Source organism: Ceratotherium simum, chromosome X (assembly GCF_057802395.1).
Source record: "Ceratotherium simum simum isolate JZ-2026a chromosome X, ASM5780239v1, whole genome shotgun sequence".
NCBI lineage: Eukaryota > Metazoa > Chordata > Mammalia > Perissodactyla > Rhinocerotidae > Ceratotherium > Ceratotherium simum.
In genome coordinates, this window is record NC_141940.1 from 114,819,757 (window position 1) to 114,845,009 (window position 25,253).

Genomic DNA, 25,253 nt, shown 5'->3' on the forward strand with positions numbered 1-25,253 from the left:
TATTAGTCAAAAAAGTGGCTAAGTTATTTATCTTTGTTGGGCATTTTATATTTTTAATGACAAAATTGGTATTTATTGTAGAACATTTAGAAAACAAAGATAAGTGATAAGATTAAAATCTAAAAATTGTTTGTATTCCTGCCATCTGGATATAATCGCTGCTAATATTTTGGTATATAAGCCTTAGGGTATTTTAATTAAAAAATCAGAAATGTTAATTGCCAATAGTCATTGAGACCAACTGAGGACATCTTCAAAAGCCTATGTTGTATTCTGTTTTGTGTACACAGAATTGTATTGGTTTGGTCCCGTCTACTTAAGTATTCTTACTCTGTTATTCTAGTAATTAATAGACATAAAATGTGTTTTGATTGTAAACATTGAATTAGAGAAAATCCACAAGAAAATTTAGAGTAAAGAATATCAGAAGGTACTCCTCTGATACTCGATGCAGTTTTTTTTTCTTAAGAGTGTCTTCAGCCCAGAGAACTGAAAAAACTAAAGCACCTACACGCTGGATTATTAAGGGCATGTTGATAATTTGTTTTCAGTACTACTTTAAATATTTTTCTTTGTGGTTTACACGTGAGCTCCCTCAAATTTGAACCTGAAAAAAATGTTTAACCAAACTATTTAATTCTGAGTTTTGTTTAAAAGAAAATATTTTAATTAAAAGACCATGTTTTTTCATTTTTTCCCCTCACTGCTTAAAAATAGTATTCAGTTTAAGCAAAGAGCATGGTGGGGTGGGCAGTGGGCAGCGGGGGGTTTGGGTGAGAGAGTCCTGAATGTGAATCTCAGTTCTACCACTTCTAGACTAGATGTGTGATACTGGATTGGATATTACTTATCTCACTGAGCCTCTTTCTTTATATGTAAAATGGAGATAATACTTGCTTTACAAAAGTGTAAAGACAAATTTTAATAATATATGCAAAGTCTCTGGCCCATTTGAAATATACAAATTTCTCTTCCTTTTTTTCCCTCTGTTTTTTTTTTTAATGAGATGAAATTCGCATACCATAAAATTAACCATGTTTTTTTGTGTGTGTGTGTGTGAGGAAGATTGGCCCTGAGCTAACATCTGTTGCCAATCCTCCTCTTTTTTGCTGAGGAAGATTGGCTCTGAGCTAACATCTGTGCCATCTTCCTCTATTTTGTATACGGGATGCCGCCACAGCATGGCTTGATGAGTGGTGCGTTGGCCCGTGCCCGGGATTCGAACCTGTGAACCCTGGGCCACCAAAACAGAGCGTGCAAACTAAACCACTACGTCACCAGGCTGGTCCCCAAAATTAACCATTTTAAAATGCACAATTCAGGGGCACTTAGTACATTCACAGTGTTGTGCAACTACCACCTCTGTCTAGTTCCAAAACATTTTCATCACCCTTAAAGGAAATCCCATACCCATTAAGCAGTTGCTCCCCATTCCCTCCTCCCTCTTTCCCCTGCTAACCACCAGTCTGTATTCTGTTTCTATGGACTTACCTCTTCTAGATAGTTCATGTAAATGGAATCATACAATATGTGATTTTGTGTCTGGCTTCTTTCACTTAGCATAACGTCCTCAAGGTTTATCCATGCCATAGCATGTATCAGTACTTCATTTCTTTTTATGGGTGAATAATATTCCATTGTATATATACATCACACGTTTGTTTATCCATTTATCTGTTGATGGACATTTGAGCTCTTTCCACCTTTTGGCTACTATAAATATTGCTTCTATGAACATACCCGTAAATGTACTTATTTGCTTCCCTGTTTTCATTTCTTTTGGGTATATACTTCAGAGTGGAATTGCTGGTTCATATGTTAAATCTGTGTTTAACTTACATTCCCACCAGCAATGTATGAGGGTTGTAATTTCTCCACATCCTTGCCAACACTTATTTTCCTTTTTTTTTTTATTATAGCCATCTTAGTGGGTGTGAAGTGGTACCTCATTGTGGTTTTGATTTGCAGTTCTTCCTTCCTTTTTTTTTTTTTTTTGTGAGGAAGATCAGCCCTGAGCTAACATCCATACCACTCCTCCTCTTTTTGCTGAGGAAGACTGGCCCTGGGCTAACATCTGTGCCTGTCTTTCTCCACTTTATATGGGACACCGCCACAGCATGGCTTGACAAGCGGTGCCTCGGTGCCCACCCGGGATCCGAACCCGGGCCGCCAGCAGCGGAGTGCGTGCACTTAACCGCTACACCACGGGGCCGGCTCCCTTCCTTCCTTTTTGAATGGAGTGTATTCTAGAAGTTGATTTTTAAGTTGCTTGATTAGTATTTGAAGCATATTTTTCCAAGAATACTGTAAAACGTTGTGAACAAGCCATAGTAGTCTATTTAATGCATAAACTACCTGAATTATTTCTACAGGAATATAAGATTGGAGACAAAACTTGAATATTAAACATTTATTTATTTAGCAAACATTTATTGGATGCCCATTATGTGGCTGGCCCTAGACCAGATGTTGGAGGTATAACAATGGAACTTACATGGTTCCTTCCCCCAAAGGTGCAGTGGGACAGATATGTAAGTAAAGATACTATAAGATCTGTGCCAGTTGAGATAAAGGCAGTATGTGCAGTGTATGAGCATTAAGGTCCTATGGTTTGCCTGGGAGCTTAGTGCTAGAATTTTGTACAGCTGGTAATTGAGAAGAGTCTCAAATAATGTATAGTAGTTTAGCAATTGACAAAGGAGGGAAGGCCTTTCTTGGATCAGCCTCTGTAAAGGCAGTAAGGGTCAGAATGTTTGGGAACTTGAAGCAGCTGATTATGACTGAATCTATAATGATAGTTGGGGAAGAGAGGATATGAGGCTGTGAAGATATGTAGGGGGCCTTGGACACTAGGCCAAGGAGTTCAAATTTTAGCATATGGGTAATGTGGCATCACTGAAGGTTTTTAAGTGGAAAAGTGACATACAATTTATATTTTAGAAAAATCATGATTTATGGGCTTACAGAGTATGGATTGGAAAGGGCAGCCAGGAATGCCAATTAAGAGGCTAGTGTTGTAGCTTATGTGAGAAGTAATGAGGTCCTGAACCAAGTCATTGATGGGCATAAAAAAGAACAGAACTGGGAAATACTTAGGAGGTAGGCTTGGTTAGACATGTGGAGGGAGGAAGAGTACAAAGATGACTTTAAGATTTCCGGCTTCTGATAATTGGGTGGGAAAAGGTAATGTCATTCATCAAGATAGAGCATATAGGATAAGCATAATGAATTCTTCTTTTGGACGTGTTGAATTTGAGATGCCTGTTTAGATTATCTAGTTGGTTATTGGAAACACAGCTCTAGAACTTGAGACAGGTGTATGCTGGGGTGGGGCTGGGCATGTGAATGCTTGAGTGAGCAAGAAAACATGAGAGCAGCAATTTGGTAATCACTATTATATGTAGGCAGTAGCTGAAATCAAAGGAGTGAACTAAAGCACTCAAAACTGAGGTGAGGGTTGGGAGAAGGTGGCTAATCCTGGGGAACATCGCGGGAAAAGTGACAGGAGGTAGGAGGGGAACCAGGAGGGAGTGGCTGTGTGAGACCCAAGAAAGAATTTTAAAAAGAAGATGTTATCAAAAGTGTTTAGTGCTGGAAGCCAAATAAGATCAGGAAAAAGCATCCATTGTCAATGGCTGTTAGGAGGTTGTGGATGATCTTAGTACCCAGAGTTACTCAAAAAAGAGGTGTCTGGAAGTGTTATTGCAAAGGGTCGAAAAATGAGAAAATGGCAGTAATAGTGAACATGGGCTAGTCTTTCAAGAAGTTTGGTCATAAAAGGAAGGAGTGAAGGTATTAGCTAGAGAGAATGTAGATAAATAGGGGTTCCTTTTTTGGAGAAAGCTTTTTTTTCCATTCGTTAGGCATTGGCAACAAGGTTTCCACCATATCCAATCCACTGATGGAAGAGGGCAAGGAGCACCCTCAGGGCCTGGGAAGAGAGTGTGAGAATAGAGACAGATGGTGATGGTAGTGATGCTGCTGCTGCTGCTAATAACAGCTAACATTTATTGAGTGTGTACCATGTGCCACATGCAGAATTTAAGCAATTTGCCCAAGATCTCATAGGTACTATGTGGTAAAGCTGGATTTGAACCTAATTAATCTGGAACCAGTGTCCCTGCACTAGATAGTAAGAAGCAGGGGAGAGAATAGGTATAAAGAGCAGTTGGTACCAGAGTCCCACATCTATATGATCTCTACCATGTCTCTTCCAAGAAAATTCGTAGTACGCAACTGGTTTCTGGCTTCCAAATGCCTACTGTGATAAGTGTCAGGCACATGCTTCCTTGTTTCCCTTTCCACTAGTAACTACCCTTGTAGTTTCCTTCAAGAATTTTTCTTAGCTTATTTGATGTTTTCTAAAAGGATTTTTTTATTGCTGACAATAAGGAAATAAACATGCATTTAAAAGACTCTGAGTATGCTTATGGAAAGATAAAGTCACTCTTATGTGACAGTAACAGTCCTTGGGTATTGAGAAAGGCTAGTTTCAGAGGAAAAGCAGACTCTGGCTGTTATGAACGTTTAATTTCTGAAGCAAGGTTGGGCTTCTGGGATGGGATGGGTGGCTCCTCTGATAACAGGTATGGGGAGGGAGAGAAGAAATGGGACAGTGTCTGAAGACACCTGTCAAGGAAGCCAGTGCTGTGGCATGGGATGGCAGCAGGAGTGAGTGAAGTAAGCTCAGGGGGTTTACACCTGACTCTGCCTCCCTTTGCTCTTATTGCTGCCCATGACCAATCAGTTTGTGGCAACATGGGCTCTATGGGATAGGGAGCAAAGTTCCAGGTAGAGGCATTGGGCACCGTGACTGAGTTTCTGTGAATATCAGGCCTCAAGCTTGTATAGTTTAGGTGTAACCATCTCTATCAGTATCTCTGTGTCTTTCAAAATTGAGGTTTATATAGTTTCTTTGGTTTTATAGTTATCAGTATGAAAGACCCTTAGTATAAATGGTAGTTTCACTCTATATGCAGTTTTAAGAATAAGGAAGATGACTTGCAAAGAATTTCTGAATCTGAAAAAGTTTCCAAAGTCAAATGTTTTACTCAATTTTGGTTTCTCCAAACCATATCTTGCTTTTCTGTTTTTGGCTATTCAAATTTTGATTTTGTTCATTTCTAGCCTCAAATTCAGGGCATCTGTTTTTATAGTGATTTCTGCCCTTGTTGTCATATGGTTACATATATAGCATTCAATCTATTTGAGGAGAAGGAAATCATCTACCTACTTAAAGAGATAGGAATTTTATGTATACACAAATACACACTCATATGAAATATGAACTATATGACTGGGACCATATTTATTTCTTCTGGATTTCTTAAATTGCCTAGACTAGTAAAAAGAGCACACTTGGTATTAGGTAAATGATGGATGGAAAATCTGGAGAACAGTGAGCAACGATATCTCTATTAAGTCTTTTTAGATCAAAAGCAAGATACGTATTAATTTGTATATCTTATCCATTTTAGTCCCTGTTCAAGTCAGCCATGTGTAAGCCAAACCAGCACATGTGTAACAATAACTGGAAATAGGGAGTTACTGTTCATTTCTGAGTGTATTTCCTTTTCTGTGGTAATTGTATGTGCTGCCGTCTTTTCACAGTTCAGAGAAGGCAAGCACTATCTTTCAATAATAAAGCATGTGTCAGCAGAAATGTATATTTAACGAGTACTATTTGGAAATAAATATTAAATAAGGTTAAAGCCCCAGGCATGGAAAGTTTTACCAGTATGTTTTTTCTGTACTTGTTAATGTTTTCTCATTATAAGTATGCCTCCACATCTGCTTTTAAAAAAACCCAAGACTCCCTCTGTCAGAGAGCACCTATTGACTGTCTGGTGAGATATCACATAGGAATTCAAAAGATTGTCTTTTGGGCCGTTTTTTTTTTTAAACACGTGCAGTTCGACTCAGGGGAATGAATTTAATAGCCTTTTTTGTTAGAGGAGAGAAAGCAAAGTGGCATATTAGAAAAAGCATGCACTTAGGAGACAAAACTCTCTTAGCCAAAAGGGTAATCTTGGCTAAGTTAACCTCCCAGAGCCTAGATTTCCCCATGTATAAAGTGGGGAAATAATACTTACCTCATAGGATGCTTGGAAGGATTATATGCAATGATGCCTACTGTGTAATGGGTAGACAGTAACTATTGGCATCTGTCTCCTTGCTTTCTTCAGTTCCCCGCTGTTCCAGGTTTCCAGGCCTCCTCTTGATTTTATTTCCTGCCTTCTGATTGTTTCTCATTAATTTCTTTTGCATTTCCACAATTCAGTAACTTCTCATCACCTGGACATTTTTCTTGCCTGAATGTTGTCAGTTCTATCTGAAGATAAGCTGAGGAACCAGATAAGTTTTTTGTTAGATATTCACATAAAAATTTTATTAAAAATGATTAGCATATCCTTCTATATATTTCAAAATATACTTTTTTAGAAAGATTTTTACTCACTTTGTGACCACTATGAACACATGGTTATAGTGCTATATAATTAATACTGAATAGAGTTTCAGCATGGTGTATACATGTTATATGATTGCTCTTTGGAGGAGAGATAATAAATACATGTAATGTATAATGTAAGCCAGCCTTGGTGGTCTAGTGGCTAAGATTAGGCACTCTCACTGCTGAGGTCTGGGTTCATTTCCCGGTCAGGGAACCACACCACCCATCTGTCAGTTGTCATACAGTGCTGGCTGCGTGTTGCTGTGATGCTGAAAGCTATGCCACCGGTATTTCAAATGCCAGCAGGGTCACCCATGGTGGACAGGTTTCACCGGAGCTTCTGGACTAAGACAGACTAGGAAGAAGGACCTGGCCACCCACTTCTGAAAAAATTGGCCACGAAAACCCTATGAATAGCAGTGGAGCATTGTCTGATAGAGTGCTGGAAGGTGAGAGGGTGGTGTAAAAAGACCGGGCAGGGTTCAGCTCTAGAGTCACTAGGAGTCAGAACTGACTCGACGGAACTAACAACAAATGTATAATGTATATAGTTTAATTTTGATGTCTAATATATTGAATGATTACTCTTTCCTCTTTAGTTAAATTAGTTTAAAAAACATTTTGTTCTAGGAGCTAGGGATATGGCAGTAAACAAAACTGAGTCTTTGCCTTTGAAAAGCTTGCTTTCTAAAGTGAAAAATTTTTTTCATATTTTTATAATGCATTTTTCTTACTTTGCTCATACATATGCATATAACCGTGCATCAAAGAGTTTTTATTGTCATAGAATATTATATGTTATGGGTATATTTGAAGCTATAATTCAAATATTTGTTTCCCAAGATTTATTAATTTCAAATGTCAAATTTCAGATTTTCAAATGCCAAAATTCTTAGATTAATATTGACTTCATTACCTTTGCCACGTTCCGCAAAGTTACTGTTTTGTTACAACTTTATTATTATTATTTTTTTTTAATGTCATCTTTTTCTTTTTTTTTTTTTTTTTTGGCAGGGAAAGATTTGCCCTGAGCTAACATCTGTTGCCAATCTTCCTCTTATTTTTTTTTTTCCTCTCCCCAAAGCCCCAGCGCATGGGTGTATATCATAGTTGTAAGTCCTTCTAGTTCTTCTGTGTGAGCTGCCGCTGCAGCATGGCAACTGACAGACAGGTGGTGTGGTTTTGCGACCGGGAAACTAATCCGGGCTGGCGAAGTGGTGAGAGCACCAAATTTTAACCACTAGGCCATCAGGGCTGGCTCGTACAACTTAATTATTTATTGTATATAGAATATACTCATTTTGGAGGTATAACATTGGCTTGCAGATTGAAAATATTTTTCATTCATTTAGTAAATATTTTTTGAGGACCTTCTGTACTCCTAGCTTTTGTCTTAAACCAACCTGGCCCAAGAATTTAAACTCAGGTCCAGAGGCCAATCTCTTTCCTTTTCTTTATGCCATATATTCAAAGGTGGGGACCAGACCTGTGGAGATGAATAGATTTGTCAGCAGAATGAGGATTTATTTGGACTTAGTAACTAGGAAGGGGTGATTAGTGACCTTAGAAAGAATTTCTTTAAAATATGTTTGGAAGAAGAAATGCTTATTACAGGGGGCTAAGGAAACATGGAATAATAAGGAAATTGAAGTGTCAAGTATAGATGTGGGGTATTTTGGTAGTGAGTAGAAGGAGGATTCATGCAAGGGCTTGAAAGTACACAAGAAACTAGAGGAGGTAACTTCAAAATAAGGGATATGTGAGGGTCGTAAGAGAGAGCAAGGAGTTGGAGATCAATGAAACCATAATGTCCCAGAGGAACCAAAGAAGATAGTTATCAGGACATAAGGAAAAGAGGATTAGACTTAGAAGAGTAGAGAGAAGACTTTTCATTTGATAGAAAAGGAAGAGATGAGAAAGAATGAAAATAAAAGTATTTTAGGATGGAGAAATGGGATGGTTATGGTCACTCCCAAAAGATAGCCTTTAATCTTTTTATAAGATAGAAGGTAGGGTCATTTGCTGAATGGAATAGAGTGACATGGAGATGGGAACTTAAGCAGGGGAAAACGTTCTGCTATGGAAACATACTTGGAAATCAGTGAGTTGCTGCAGTGACACCCCAGTTGAGGTTAGCGTGGATTTTATAGTGATCAATAATAGCCTAATGTTCTATAGCAGGAGTTGGCAAACTACACCCCGAAGGCCATATCCAGCCTATTTAGCCTGTGAGCTAAGAATGGTTTTCATATTCATAAAGGGTTTAAAAAAACACAAAGAAGAGTGTGTGACAGAGATCATGTATGGCCTTCAAACCCTAAAATTTTTACTGTCTGGCCCCTTACAGAAAAAGATTGGTGACCCTTGTTCTATGGCTCAGGACCAGAGAAGACAAATGATAGTGTGACTTACAGGTGGGAGCTGATATGCTGGACATGAGCAAAGATCAAGGGGTGATAAAGAAAGGGATACTATTTTTTTTTTTTTTTTCATGGAAGTAAATCTGAGATTTAATGGTATATTGTTTTTTTTTGTTTTTTTTTTTCTAATTGAATTTTTTTTTTTTAATTTTTTGTTTATTGCAGTAACATTGGTTTATAACATTGTAAAAATTTCAGGTGTACATCATTGTACTTCTATTTCTGCATAGATTACATCATGTTCACCACCAAAATACTAATTACAACCCATCACCACACACATGTACCGAATTATCCCTTTCACCCTCCTCCCTCCCCCCTTCCCCTCTGGTAACCACCAATCCAATCTCTGTCCCTGTGTGTTTGTTTATTGTTGTTATTATCTACTACTTAATGATGGAATACTACTCAGCCATAAAAAAGACAAAATTGTCCCATTTGCAACAACGTGGATGGATCTGGAGGGTATTATGTTAAGCGAAATAAGCCAGAGAGAGAAAGACAAACACAGCATGATTTCACTCATATGTGGAAGATAATTAACACACAGACAGAGAGAACTGTTTGGTGGTTACCAGGGGCAAGGGGGTTTGGGAGGTGGGCACAAGGGGTGAAGAGATGCATTTATATGGTGACTGACAAACAATAATGTATAACTAAAATTTCACAATGTTATAAACTATTAAGACATCAATAAAAAAAGAATTTAAAAAAAAAAAAAAAAGAAAGGGATACTAGTTAGAGAAGTGTTGGTGAAGGTGGACGGTTGGCTGCAGGTTGATAGGGAGAAGAGTAAAGCCAGAAGAAAGCTAATAAATTGGATGAAAATGGAGAGAGCTTATGGCTAGATCTCATAATAAGAATGAAAAACATAGTCAGTTGGTATGAAGCAAAGATGACAGGTAAGGAATTTGGAGATAGAGAAAGGGGGCACAGTTGGTTATCTAGGAGATAGAAGAGTTTCTGAAATTGCTAAGTATTAACCATTTTAGAGAGGAGCTGAAATCTCCAATGATGAGGTCAGGATGATGAAGCATCAGAAGTATGATGTATGATGATGAAGTATCAGAAGTATGATGGTTAAATTTCTGAAGATGATGACAAGGAGACTGTGTAAGAGGAAATAATGTGAATTAGGTTACTGGAGTTATTGAAGAAAGTGGAAGTGAGTGTGGAGTAAGAGGTAGATGATGGTAAAGAGATAAGAAGAGACTGGTGTAAGTAGATGAATTACTATAAATAAGGGGGAAAGTGATGGTGGCAGTTAAGTGGTCCTCCGTTTGCCCTGGCAGCTGAGAGAAGGCTGTTCTCTCCTCTTGGCTTGGTAAGTGATAGAAGGTAGATAAAAAGGCTGTGGGGAAGATGTGGTATTTTCCATCAAAGGTCAGATTTACCCATAGTCTTTGAGTATGGGAGGAGCGAAGCAGTAGATTGGGTTCAAGTTGTAAAGTGAAGTCCTCAAAATAAAAGTAGTTGATTTATGCATAGATATGTAAATGTTTTCCTTATACAGCTCTTCTTGTAAAGAATTTTTATTTGACATTAGTACTTCTTAATATGCGAAATTCATTTTGTTGTAATAATGAAATTATTAAGGGATTAATACTAAAAATATGTTTTTTACTTAACTGTGAACATACACAAAAGTAACCTGGCAGGTAACCTTCATTTGAAATATTAAAACTGTCTGGATTGGGCTACCGAGTAACTAGTGGATACAAATCACTTAGGCGTGATAATGGTCCTTCCATGACAACGTTAGAGTCTATTTTGTAGTATATGAGCCTTTATTATTAGACATACATATAGGAACATAATATGCTTTAGCCATTAAAAATCAAGTGCAGGGGATTTCCCAGGCCTCTGAAAAATGAAGCAGGAGCTGTCTGTATCTGCTTTGCTATGTTTTTCTATATTGATGGGCAAAATGATTCCTGCATATGGCATAATTGGATAGTATTTTCTAAAGGAAAAACTCTTTTCTGTGCTAAAGACTAAAACTGTGAGAAGCAGACAAGAGGTAAATTGCTAGAAATTTTCACTATGCTGAGTGTGAAGTTACTGGTTCCTCATTAAAAAAAAGCCTCTATTTTTTCTGGCAAATTAGACTATTTCCTGATAATCTGAAATCTTAAATACCTAAAACTTCATTTTAAATGGTACCTTTATTTTAAGTGGTTTTCAGTGAATAACCTTTGGAATGTTTTTAAAGATTGAGTTAAATTTCTTTTGAGTCATAAGACAATACCTTAATTATGTCATCTACTTTAATTTTATTTTTGTGTTGTGTTTTTTTTTCTCAGTTCCCATTACAAAGAATATAGCAAAAACAAAAACACAGTCTTCCCCTTCCAAAGCAACCCAGAGTTCAATGCAGTCTCCACAGAAAACTGCTGTAATATTACCAACACAGCAGATCAGGAAATCAGGTCGGACTAAACCACCTGGACATACTTCAGTCCCCAAGAAGGGAAGTTCTGTTAAAAATCTCACACCAAGGAAAAAAGGCCCAAACTCAGGAAGAAAGGTTAGTTGTATCTCCTACTAATTTGTAATAGGTCTCTGTAGTGCCTTATTATTTATAACATACAGTTTAGGATTTACTAAGAGTATGATGAGGCCCTTTAGGAATGTACTAAAAGGACTATATAAGGCTCTTTAAGGCCTACATAGCCATCAAAATTGGTATTTCTTTTTTTGGGTAAACTTAAAACTCTGAATAGTGTTCGACCTCTTCAAAACCACATTGAAAGTAGTACTGTGTGGGTATATTTATGTTCAGGCCAGTTTATTTAAAACTCAGTATACTTTAAAATCAATGTGAAGTGAATTTTACTGTACATAGATTATACCTCAGTAAACTGTGAGGAAGGGGCAATCAATGTGATAAATTCAGTGATGCTAGAGTCACATCCTACCTAACTGACTCCCTCAAAGAAAACAACTTTAAAACCTGGAAATAATAGAAAAGGAGCTACCTGCAGACACTGGAGAGTGAATGGAAGCAGACAGACTCTAGTGGTCAGGAGTGCACACAGGAGGGAGGGAGGGGTACAATATACAAAATTCTGTATCTGGCAAAAATACTCTTCAAGAATGAAGGTGAACATTTTCAGATAAAAGCATACTAAGAGAATTCATCACTGGCAGACAGGCACTATAAGAAATGCTGAAGGAAGTTTATCTCTGGGTAAATGCAAATGACTTTCTTGTTTTTTTTCCTCTTAATTTCTTTATAATAATGTGACTATTTAAAGCAGTAATTATAATATAGTCTTGTGGGGTTTATAACATATGTAGATGTAATACATAAAACAATTATAGTATAAAGGCTTGGGGTGGGGATATGCATTTGTATCATTGCAAGGTTTCAACATTTTATGTTAAGTAGTACAATATTAACTTTATGTGGATTGTACTGTAATGGATTGTACTTTATGTAGATTGTGTTGTAATCCCCAGGGCATATGGTAAAAACACAAATGCAAAAAAGTATAGCTAAAAAGCCACTAGGAAAATTAAAATGGAATTTTAAAGAATATTCGAGTAATCCAAAAAATAGACAGGAAAAGAGGAACAGAGGAACAAAATACAGAGGAGACAAATAGAAAACAAATAGTAAAGAGGTAGAACCAGACCCAAACATATTAATAATTACTTTAAAAGTTAGTGGACTGAACTCTCCAATTAAAAGACAGAGATTATCAAAATGGATTTTTAAAAAGAACTAAATATATCCTGTCTACAAGAGATACACTCTAACTATAAAGACACAGAGTTTTCCTAGATCTATTAGAACTAAATTAAATTTCAGCAGTATTAACTTAAACGTTTCTGAGGTCAGCCATCTGATATCAATATATAAAACATTTGTTTCAACTAATGTTTCCAGTATGGAGCAAAATGACAATACCCTTTTGATTTAAAAATACTTATATTAATACTGGTCTTTTTATTTTAAAAAGCATTCAAAATTTATAAAATAAAAATCAAAAGTCAATAAAACTGAATATATTTCAAATATGAAATCATAAACATTGAAAAAATCAAATACACATATTATTCTAATGTAAATCATTAGCAGATGAAATTTTTCAAGTTAAAAATAAATTACCTAAAATTAAGCAAAATTAATGAAATTTAAAGGAAAATAATATTTTAAATGCATTTTAAAAATTAAAATGTATCAAGAGTGTTGTTGATGTATATGTTTAATGATATTTTCCAGTTACTGAAAAAAGTCTTTGTGATAAGTTGGTATAATGGTGAAGATATAAGATAACTTCTTGACTCCTTTATTTTCAAATAATTCCAATGCTAATTTGACAATTTTGAAGAGATCGTTTTGAAAATGTTGTTTATATGGTGGTGAGGAGGGACGAGGGGCAGATACTATAATTTTTTTGTAATAAACTATTTTTTGTTTCAAAGGAAGCATTTTAATTCACCTTCATCTTCTCTAGCTTCCTCATTTCATCATGAAAAGATGAAGATTCTCATGCAGTTATCCCTGTTTCAGTACTACCGTGTCATAGTTAGTTATTGAGAAAGTCTTTGAGGTAGAGTAAGAATTATTCTTGCAGTACTCTTTCCTTTCTCGACTATTTTCTCCCTCCCCTTAAGGATTCTAGAGGTATAGAAGCACATTTTCCAAATAAATGTACCTTTATTCAATTTATGTTAATGCAAACATAACTGTCTTTGTATGTCTTAAGTCAAAGGATTCAGATTGCAGATTTTTAAAATACTGAAAGAACGAGAACATATCAACACAGTATTTGTAATTCAATACTTAAAAAATAACATGATTTACTAGAATGCTGTGAACCCAAATGACAGTCATTAATTTAAACTAGTAAAGAAAAATCCAACAATATTGAATGTTATCCTATTTTTCCCTCCTTTGTCCCTGCCTTTTAAATATCCTCTATTATTACCTTTTCTAGGCACAAGAGCCCCTTCTCTGATATTGGTGAGCCTGTTTGCAGGTAGCTCCAAGAAAACCACAAGAGTTGATCTAAAATAAACAAAATAGTAGTGATGGTTAATAATGCCCAGAAGACATTTGGTTCTTACATAACGATAGGCATAATTTTGTATGGACTTTAGCAAGCCACTTGTAATTTGGTCAAAATTATCATATGTAATATGGAGAAATGCAGGTTAGATACAGTAAAAACCAGATGAGTGACTGCTTTCTAAAGACAAACTCTGTCCTTGGCCTTTTTGAGGTCACCTACCCCAATTTGATGTATTGCTGGGTTAGATTTACAGACTTTTCTTTAGCAGTGTGAAAACACTTGTCATACAGGGAACCTCAAAAAATAAAACAAGTTTTACGGAGTGAACTGTTGTGGCTAAGGTGTGACCAGTTGGAGCCAGGGCAGCGCTGGGAATCCCAGCCTCTTGGTTTCTTCCTCTCCCACTTGTCAACAACCCTAATGGGCCCCTCTGAGGAGCACAGTTTGGGAAGTACTGTAGTTCAGGACACACACGGGGGTTTCCAATCCTAAGGACTTCTGACAACTGATCATTTGTGAACCAGTGATGCCGATAATTTTCTGACCTCCTTATCTGGGAATTTTTTTAAAGGGTAATGTATACTTGTGTTCTTTTTTTTTTTAACAGGAAAAATGTATTCCTGTGGTGTGTTCCACATCTTCAGCTTCTTTAAGTTTTTTGACCAGAAACCGTGGCCTTGCATATAAGGATGACGCTCCTGGGACATCTAAAATAGTGATGTCTACAGGTAAATTAGTACTTTTAAAAGAGTATTAAATTACTAGTCTTTTATTCTGTATTATTTTCAGTGTCCTTGAAGTCCTGGAAATAAAATAAGAGGAAAAAAGATGATGATAAACATTTCTTTTAGCATTTTTATGTTAAAGTATTTTGAAATTCTGGTTGTTCATTTTGATGTTGAGGAAAAATAGTCTGTTTAAATACATGAGTCACTTGAAAATTCAACACCATTAAAGTATTTTTCATCTTAGTAAGATTTATATAAATTTACATAATTGTCAAATCTATTCTTGTTTTCCCTTTGTCTCATTTTACAATTTGTCCCTTTGTCTTGTATGTATTTTTAAAGCTACCTCAAACCTTTTTTTAATACCTTTTAAAATCTTGACAGATCTTTGCCTGTCAAGGGGCATGATGACTTTAAATTGTTATCTGCTATTTGAAGAGTATGAAATGACACAGACCCAGACTAATCAATCCCTTTTATTTGTCATCTCTTTCACATTTCCTTATTCTTTTTTCTATTTTTTTAAAGAATATTCTATTGCTTCCTCTTCTAGATCCTTAATTATTTCCCTTATACTCTTCTGTTTCCTGGACTTTTCCCCCCAATTTTTCTTTCCTGACTAAAAAGAAATTATAATTTAGTTTTTTGAAATAGAAATCGCTTTAAATGATTATTGTAACACACCTCATTTTGTCAGTTTGTTATTTCTTATTTTTAGTCCGTTAGCAGGAGAAACTAGCTAAATGAGTATAATGCTAAGGAGATATACCATTGAAATCCTTTTTTAGCTTCATTTGTGTTCAGTAGAACTTTGTCCATGCTATCAGCAGCACAGGTTAAGTTTTTAATAACTATTTCATTTCTGTGACAGAGACCATCCTTCCTCTGGCTATTGCCACAAAGTTGAATATCATATATTTTAACATAGTGAAAGAATAATGGGTTTTATTGTACTGAATATAGACTGTGAATATATGAAAATTTTCCAATATAAGTGAAGTAATGGATAAAAATAATATACTTGTTGATTTAGGGGGACAGTATATTTTATATTTGGTAATGATGTACCCTCGTTACATTGTATGTTGATTTGTATTTGTTGATTCTCAGTGAAGAAAAATTATGGAAACTTGACATTTGTGTTGATTATAGATGATTTGCTTCTAAGTCATATGCTTTTATTGTACTAAGGGAAGTGTTTATTTTTAATATTTTTTCAGTGAACCTCGGCATGTATATAAAGAACATTTTTTTTTTTGGTGAGGAAGATTAGCCCTGAGCTAACATCCGATGCCAATCGTCCTCTTTTTGCTGAGGAAGATTGGCCCTGGGCTAACATCTATGCCCATCTTCCTCTACTTTGTATGTGACGCTGCCACAGCATGGCTTGACAAGCGGGGTGTCGGTGTGCGCCCGGGATCCGAACCTGCGAACCCCGGGCCACTGCAGTGGAGTGCGTGCACTTAACCGCTATGCCACTGGGCTGGCCCCTATGAAGAACATTTTTATGAACATTTTTATTTTCTTAAAATTAATGAAAAAATTTGTCTAGGTCATTGAAACTTACTGTGACCTATATCTTAAATTATTTGGTTACTTTAGAAAATATAATGAAGGTGCAATATTGGTGATTTAAAATAAATTCAATCCAAAAAGGAGTGTACTAACATGACCAGTTTTGAAAGAAAATTCTTATACTGTGTGTATTGTTAAAAGGTGAAAATATTTATCTTTATACTTTTTTATATAATGTGGGAATGTGGGAAAGAATTGTTTTGTGATGCTACTAAAACTTCTATAGTTTTTATTATAATCAGTTTGGGCACAATTCTAGAAAAGTGAATAAACATTCGGATTATTTTTTCTAGGTTTAATATCTTTACACAAATGTGAAAATATATTTACATACGTATTTTTATGTAGCAGAAATGATTATTGATATTAACTATATTTAGGTTCTCTTTGAGTGAAGTGTGGCTAGTGGGATATAATAATTGACTGTGTAGTTTGTGTTTCTTTTAACTGATCTCATTGTTTATCTGTATACACATTTTTGCTCAAGTCTGTGTCTATGTAAACAAACATGGAAACTGTGGCCCTCACCTGGATCAGAAGAAAATCCAGCAGCTGCCTGACCACTTTGGCCCGGGCCCTGTGAATGTGGTGCTCCGGCGGACTGTGCAGGCCTGTGTAGATTGTGCCTTTCAAAGTAAGACTGTTTTTGGATTCCTTAAGCCAGATCATCGTGGAGGAGAAGTGATAACTGGTATGCTCATCTAATCCTTTATTCAGCTTTTTTCCCGGAGTTGATGTTAGGTTTTGAGAAGGCAAGGATTTTATATAATATAGATTATTTTATAATATTTATATTCTTTATTATATTAGAATATTTACAGCATTGATATAATAGAATATTTATAATTATTATATATTTATAGACTTTTATCCCTGGTTTGGAAAGTTTAACTTCACTTTCAAAATAGACAAATAATGTCAGAGTAATACTGTAAATTGAGGTAAAATGTACAGATCTTTCATTTTACATGCTATATTAAGCTCACTATAGACAAAGTACCTTGGTTGATAATATATTTTAATTTTTTTAGAAAACAGACTGATGCTCTAAATAAAAATGTGACTCAAGAAGTGATTAAGAGATAAGATACAGCTGGCTTTCATGATTGTATGATCAGATACTACAACATTTGTACCCATGGAATGAATAGCAGGAAGTGTTATTATAGATGAGTGGGTTTCTGTTGTTGTTATTGTTTACTTTATGAATATTTTTAAATGATAATGCTTTTATCAATACAGGCTATTGTGTTTGAATGAGAGGAACTTTTATAATTTAAGATTATTTCTTTATAAATTACAAAAACCACAAATTGAACTTCTAATACATTTCCTAAATTGATGGCTTTTTTGTTGATGTTGTAGTTCTCATCTTTCTATGATGTAACTTTGACATCTTTTCCCCCCTAATAATTAGCCTCCTTTGATGGGGAAACTCATTCCGTCCAGCTCCCTCCAGTGAACAGTGCATCATTTGCTCTTCGCTTTCTTGAGACCTTGTGCCATAGCCTGCAGTGTGATAACCTTTTGAGTAGCCAGCCTTTTAGCTCTTACAGAGGTAATACTAGTAGTCCTGCAGAGCATGATAAAAATCAATCAGGTGAGAGAAAATGTAAAATTCTATACCATGCTTCTATTTTATATTACATTTTATAATTAACTTGAGAATCTTATGTAATTTAGTTTTTCCTTGTGTCCTCCTCAAAGTAAACATATTAGCCACAGTGAACTAATTAGACATGTATAATATATAGTTTTTGTTCATTTAAAGTGGGTAAGTAATTTCTTGTTGTATTCGTAATGAACTTGAGAGTCAACACCTGAAAGGTATCTCATTGTGGTTTGATTTGCATTTCCCTAATAACTGATGTTGTTGAGCATCTTTTCATGTGCTTATTGGCTATTTGTATATCTTCTTTGGAGAAATGTCTGTTCAAATCCTTTGCCCATTTTTAATTGGATTCTTTGTCTTGTTATTATATAGAAATATATATTTATATTTATTCTATATGTATATATTATATATTTATATATATTTATATATTTATATATATTATATATATATTATTATATTATATATATATAATATATATATTATATATTTATATTTGTTGTATATGAAGAGTTCTTTATACATTCTGGATACAAGTTCCGTATCCGATATATGATTTTCATATATTTTCTCCCATTCATTAGGCTGTCTTTTCACTTTCTTGGTGGTGTCCTTTGAAGGACAAAAGTTTCTAATTTTGATGAAATTCAGTTTATTTTTTCTTTTATTTCTTATACTTTTGGTATCATATCTAAGAAAACATTGCAAAATACAAATTCATAAAGATTTACCTCTCTGTTTTCGCCTAAGAATTTTATAGTTTTAGCTGTTATGTTTAGGTCATTGATATATTTTGAATTAATTTTTCTGTATGTTGTGAGGGAGGAGTCCAATTTCTTTCTTTCACATTTGGATATCTAGTTGTTCCAGCCCCGTTTGTTGAAAAGACTAGTCTTTCCCTATTGACTTGTCTTCCCTTGTCAAAAATCAATTGACTATGAATATATGGGTTTATTTCTGGACTTTCAATTCTATTTCATTGATCTGTATGTCTATCCTCATGGCAATACTACACTATCTTGATTACCGTAGCTTTTTGTAGTAAGTTTTGAAGTTGGGAAGTATGAGTTTTCCAAGTTTGTTCTCCTTTTTCAAGATTGTTTTGGCTATTCTGGGTCCCCTGCATTTCCATATGAACTTTAGGATCAGTTTGTCAATTTCTGCAAAGAAGCCAGCTGAAATTTTAATAGGGATGGTGTTGAATCTGTTTATCAATTTGGGGATTATTGCCATCTTAATAATATTGAGTCTTCCAGTCCACGAACATGGGATGTCTTTCCATTTATTAAGGTTGTCTTTAATTTATTTCAACAATGTTTTGGAGTTTTCAGAGAACACATCTGGCACTTCTTTTGATAAATTAATCCCTAAACATTTTATTCTTCTTCATGCTATTGTAAATGGAATTATTTTAATTTAGTTTTTGGATTGTTCATAGCAAGTACATAGAAATACAGTTGATTTTTTTGTATTAATCTTGTATTCTATAATCTTGCTGAATTCACTTTTTAGTTCTCATTGGGGTTTTTGTATGTGTGTGCATTCCTTAGGATTTTCTTAAAGTCTATTTTGTCTGGTATTAGTATAGCTATTCTAATTCTCTCTCTCTCTCTCTCTCTTTTTTTTTTTTTTGTGAGGAAGATTGGCCCTGAGCTAACATCTGCCAATCCTCCACTTTTTGCTGAGGAAGACTGGCCCTGGGCTAACATCCATGCCCATCTTCCTCTACTTTATATGGGACACCGCCACAGCATGGCTTGACAAGCGTCGCGTCGGTGCACGCCTGGGATCCAAACCAGCGAACCCCAGGCCGCCACAGCGGAGTGCGTGCACTTAACTGCTTGTGCCACTGGGCCTGCCCCTCTAATTCTCTTTTAAGCACTATTTCTATGGTATATTTTTTTCCACACTTTTACTTTCAACCTATTTGTGTATTTGAATTTAAAGTGTGTCTCTTGTAATAAGTATGTAATTGGAACTTTTTTTTTTGGTCCATCATTCTGCCAATCTGATTTTTTGTTGGAGTGTTTATTTCATGTACATTTAATATAATTACCGATAAGGTGGGATTTATATCTACCATTTTGCTATTTGTTTTCTGTATATCTTATATTATTTTTGTCTCCTTTTCCTCTATTACTGCCTTCTTTTGTTTTAAATAGATCTTTTCTTGTATACCATTCTAATTCCCTTGTGTTTTTTGAGTTATTTTCATAGTAGTTGGCTTGGGGATTACAATTAACATCTTAATTTAAAACATTCTAGTTTGAATTAATACCAACTTAATGTTAATGTTGTACAAAATCTTTGCTCCATTATAGTTCTGTTCCTTGCCCCCTTTGTGCTATTATTGTCATACATAGTATATTTTATACATTATAAGCCCCCAAATACAATTTTATAATTATTGCTTTATATAGTTGTCTTTTAAATGAGAAAGGAGAAGAAAAGTGTTCATAAACACAAATATATTTACTGGTACTATTTATTTTTTTATGTGGATTTGAGTTATTGTTTAGTGGCCTTTCATTTCAACTTGAAGGAGTTCCTTTAGCATGTCTCGTAGGATAGCTCTGGAAGTGAGGAATTCTGTCAGTTTTTGCTTATGGAGAATTTCTTATTTTCTACTTCATTTTTTTAAAGGTTAGTTTTGCTGGGTATGGAATTCTTGGTTGACCATCTTTTTGTTTCAGCGATTTGAATATGTCATCCCACTTCTAGCCTCTGTAGTTTCTGATGAGACGTCAGTTGCTAATCTAACTGAGGATCCCTTGTATGTAATGATTTTCTTTTCTCTTGCTGATTTCAAGATTCTGTCTTTTGCTTTTGACAGTTTGTTTTTCCTAGGTGTGGAAATCTTTGAGTTTATCCTAGTTGGAGATTGTTGAGCTTTTTGGATATACAGATTAATGTTTTTAATCAGATTTTGGAAGCTTTAGCCATTATTTCTTCAAATATTCTTTCTGCCCTATTCTCTCTTTCCTCTCCTGGGACTCTCCCATTTAGTGTGTTTTGATATGCTTGATGGTATCCCACATGTCTCTGAGGTCTGTTTGTTTTTCTTCATTCTTTTTTCTTTCTGTTCCTCAGACTATATAATCTCAGTTGACTTTCTTTAAATTTGATTCTTTCTTCTGCTAGTTCAAATCTGCTGTTGAGCCCCTCTGGTGAATTTTTCATTTCATTTATTATACTTTTCAAGTCCTGAATTTCTATTTGGTTCTTTTTTGTAATTTTTATCACTTTATCGATAGTCTCTACTTGGTGTGACATTGTTCTCATACTTTCCGTTAGTTCTTTGGACATAATTTTTTTAGTTTCCTTTAGTTCTGTAGACATCATGTCTCCTAATTTTTTAATTGAAAACTGGGCATTTTAAAATATGATGCAGCAACTCTGGAACTCAGATTCCCTTCTCCTCCCTAGGATTTTTTGTTGTTGCTGGTGCTGTTTGTTTAGTGATTTTTCTGGACTAACTTAATGACTTTTCCTGGGCTAATTTTGTCATATATGGCCACTGAAGTCTCCTCAGTTAGCTTAGTGGTCAGCTAATGATTGGACAGGGATTTCCTTAAATGCCTGGAACCGGTATGTCTCCCAGCCTTTGCCAAGGATTTCTGTGTGTTGGTACTTACCTTGAACACTCCAGGAGGCAGTTTACAAGTCTGCTTTTGTGCAGAGCCTCAAGGTCAGCAAGAAGTGAAAGATTAAGGCCTTCTCGGGTCTTTCTTGAGCATATATACAGCCCTGCACGTGCATATGGCCTTCTAGATTCCTAGGAATATCTCAGTGCTTTTCTTTTTTTTTTTTTTTTTTTGTGAGGAAGATCAGCCCTGAGCTAACATCCATGCTAATCCTCCTCTTTTTGCTGAGGAAGACCAGCTCTGAGCTAACATCTATTGCCAATCTCCTCCTTTTTTTTTCCCTGCAAAGCCCCAGTAGATAGTTGTATGTCATAGTTGCACATCCTTCTAGTTGCTGTACGTGGGACGTGGCCTCAGCATGGCCAGAGAAGCGGTGCGTCAGTGTGTGCCCAGGATCCGAACCCAGGCTGCCAGTAGCGGAGCGCGCACTTAACCGCTAAGCCATGGGGCCGGCTTCTCAGTGCTTTTCAAAGTCCCCAGTGGGCATCTCATTCTCCGGTTTTTCCTTTTAAGCTTTCTGGTCATTTTCTTGTCAGCCCCAACTGGTAATGCTGCCTCAGGCAGCTGCAATGTTAAACAGTTGCCACTGGTTTGTGTGTTGTGTGTGTTTGTTTTTTGTTTGTTTGTCTTTTTGACTAATGCCTTGGAGATAGGGCTGTTCACACAAAGCAGGCTCTGATTCAGGTCAAATTAAGCCCTGAGATCAGAGCTTTTCAGTGAGTTGCAAGATTGGTCAAATAGTGACAGTTCTCTGGGGATGGAGCTTTTGGAGAGCTCCAAACCTATTGTTCCCCTTCCAGTGACTGCTAGTATGCTGCTTTTCACAGCTACTATAGTTGCAAAGCTGTTGGTTTGCAAGGCTGCTGTGAAACTAGGGTGAAGGGAATGATATTAGGGAAGGTAAAATGCCACAGAATTTGCTGTTCTTTATGAGATTCAGCCATTTTTCTTGAATAAAGACTTTTTGGATTGTTGTAAGCCCTTAGTTAATGTCCAGAGTTTTGAAAAAGTTAATTTTGCCAGTGTTTTCATTTTTTTTATGAAGGAGTGGATTTTCAGAGGTCCTTAATCAGTCATCCTGGAAGTGCCTCTCTATGATGACTTTTAAAGTATTTTGTAAATTACTTGGCTTTTTCTAGTTATCTCTGCAGGAACAGTTTCATGCCTGAGTTTACTACGATACCCAGAAGCAGAAGTCAAGAGTCAATTTTATGTTTATATCAGCCCCAGATAGTAGACTATACACCAGCTTCATAAACTTTTCATAAAGAAAGCATTATAATATTACAAGTAAAAGATAAGTAAAGACTTTTTCTTATCTTGCTAAGATTCTGAGGTAAACAAATATCTATAGAAAACTATAGTATTCGAATTTTCTGTTTCATTAAATGGGTATGAAAAAAGTCAATTATTTCTTTCCTTACAATTTAAATATCCCAAATGTAGAAATATTTGTCATTCACTGAAATATATTTTGCCTGTTGGTTTTGTAGTCCATGATTAAAAATAAATCAAGTGGTAAGATCTCTTTTAGACTCATTAGTAATCATTCAGTAACTGGATGGCTAAAGGTTGCTCATCAGATGATTTTGAAAGGCATGCCTGGCCCCCAGCCATTTTGAACCAGATGGAGTTTGACTTTGGTTCTTTTTCTTTGCAATCTTCTTTCTAGAGGTCTATTATCAGACTTTTTAGATTTCTAGCATACTTTATTTTTCCTTTTAGTTGAAGGTTAAATCAAGATATTGATTGATATTTAGAGAATAATTTATCATTTGAGATGTCTTTACTTTCAGGATCGTGCCTTAAAGAGTGATCCTTTAGGTAGAAATGCGTTTGGTTAAATGATAAGTAAGCAGTAGAGTTGTTGTAAGGGTAGCCCTAGGCCAGGATTGTTGCCTATAGAATGGGGTGTTCATTGTACCCTATCTTCTCCTTAACTTCTCAGAATTCTTAACTTTTCTTGCTCATGGGAGCAATTTTCCCTGATCTTTTTAGACACATTATTATTAGTTGCCTCACTGCCTCCTGAGATGTTTAGAGAAATGTGATGACCCTAGAATAAATGAAGCCTAGACATAATGCATTTAACTCTGGAATATGATGTCACTGAAATGTTTAATAGGGTGAAATGAACGTGTTATTCATAAACAATCAAATAATTGATGAATTGTTGAACAAGTTAATGGGTAGGCAAATGATTTAGAAACTAGTGCTTTATGCTGATGATATGAAAATGCTTGAGTATATTAATTAGTTACAACAGCCACCTTTTTTTTATTTTTGAAAAACAGTAAAAGAAGACATAGCAGAAAAGCAAACCACCAAACGACCTTCTCAGGAACCTCTACCTTATGTAGTTCCTCTCTCTCCTAAGTTCCCCAAAACAAACGTGCATGCCTTTAAAGGTAAATAGTATTTCCATGTCCCAGGATTGGGAAGAAAAGTCACTCTACTACCACTTATATATGCTCTTGGGTGGTGGTAGGGGATGGGTAGGGGGAGTGTATTTGCCCAAATCAGTTTGGCAGTTAGGCTACTACTTTGGCAGCTTTGTTGAGCACTTCATTCCCTTCAGAAGTGCACAGTTGTTGTTTCTCCTTAGATTAAAAAGAAACAATTATAGTAACATTTTCCATTCAGCTTTATATTCTCCAGTGAAAGTTTTAAGTGTCCAAGTAGTAATAAGCAAATGTTAGAAACCAACTGTGTGATTGTATTATAACAAATAGTTTTAAAGAACTGCATTCCTGAAAATGAATGCTTTAGTGAGGTGTTCACAACCTTGGTGGCAAGACTGGCAAGGGATAGTTGCCATGAGAAATATAGGTGATGTCATAGAATCCATTTGGATTTCATGACAGTGTTCATTGCTATAAACGCCAAGAAGGGGATGGCCATGTGCTTTGTGTTAGAGGTTTGTGGTTCAGTATAGCATGGCTTAAGTGAACTGTTGTTGGACATTAGAGATTTTTGACCTTTTAATAGTATTTGAGCTGTGTCTGTTGAAGATAATTGTCTTTTTTCGTGTAGAAGAGGGAGATGGCATGCCCAAAGAGGAAAAGCTTCCTGAAGATTCTGAGAACTCATCACTAAATCCAGCAAGTTCTTTGAATCCTGCCAGCAGAAATCCTGTAAGCACTCATATCGTAGTCTCCAAGAATTTTCCTCAAAGTGTGCCAGGCACCTCAAGTTCAGCATTCGTGGGGACCACATCATCTCCCAAGAGCAGTCACCATGAAGTTCAATTCCAACCGCAGAGGAAAAGTGAAGGTATATACAAAAACAGGGATTCTCAACCAATGTGTTTTGTCATTCCGTTTAAGGTTTCCATGCCCAACAACATCCCCAGAGAGTGTATCACATTGGAGAAAGTGCCAAAATTGAGGAGATCAAGTCCTCCCCTTCACGTCACTGTCAGGGCCAAGCCACTACAGATGCTCCAATCCTCATGGCATCACAGAACTGTCTCTGGGGATCTGGATCACTGACCATGTGTTTGATAGAGACTTCTCAGATTAGTGGTTCTCGATCCATTGTAATTTTCATTTCCTTGGGTGCTGTCGGGACTCACAAATCTCCCATGACTCTGAGGCCTGGAATGATGCACTCCATCTCCTTTCTGATGTACTCTCTTCCTTGTCTCTTTTGAGACCTTTCCTGGCCCCAACCTGTGTGTGGCTCCCAGATCTGGGCTCTGGCATCCTGTTGCTGCATCCATTTCCCCATTCTCCACACTCTCAATCATTCCCTCAGACCCACCAGGAGGACATGACATGTATAAACAGAGCAGCATCCTGTT

The 25,253-nt window shown here is 35.9% G+C and overlaps 1 protein-coding gene and 1 long non-coding RNA gene across 15 annotated transcripts in view; one reads left to right on the forward strand and one right to left on the reverse strand.

Moving 5' to 3' along the window:
* Positions 1–25,253, forward strand: part of SCML2 (Scm polycomb group protein like 2) — a 116,295-nt gene that overhangs the window by 84,860 nt on the left and 6,182 nt on the right. For all 13 annotated transcript variants that reach the window (XM_087427681.1, XM_087427689.1, XM_087427683.1 and 10 more), the window contains 6 exons: positions 11,175–11,398; positions 14,500–14,620; positions 16,683–16,886; positions 17,613–17,795; positions 23,746–23,859; positions 24,485–24,724. In XM_087427681.1, coding sequence (XP_087283807.1) covers positions 11,175–11,398; positions 14,500–14,620; positions 16,683–16,886; positions 17,613–17,795; positions 23,746–23,859; positions 24,485–24,724 — 1,086 coding nt within the window. The remainder of the gene's footprint in view (positions 1–11,174; positions 11,399–14,499; positions 14,621–16,682; positions 16,887–17,612; positions 17,796–23,745; positions 23,860–24,484; positions 24,725–25,253) is intronic.
* The window catches only part of LOC147912005 (uncharacterized), an 87,926-nt gene that overhangs the window by 27,855 nt on the left and 34,818 nt on the right, over positions 1–25,253 (reverse strand). For both annotated transcript variants that reach the window (XR_015550703.1, XR_015550706.1), the window contains exons 4-5: positions 13,809–13,888; positions 6,093–6,342 (exon numbers count right to left, since the gene is read on the reverse strand). This is a non-coding gene — a long non-coding RNA (uncharacterized LOC147912005). The remainder of the gene's footprint in view (positions 1–6,092; positions 6,343–13,808; positions 13,889–25,253) is intronic.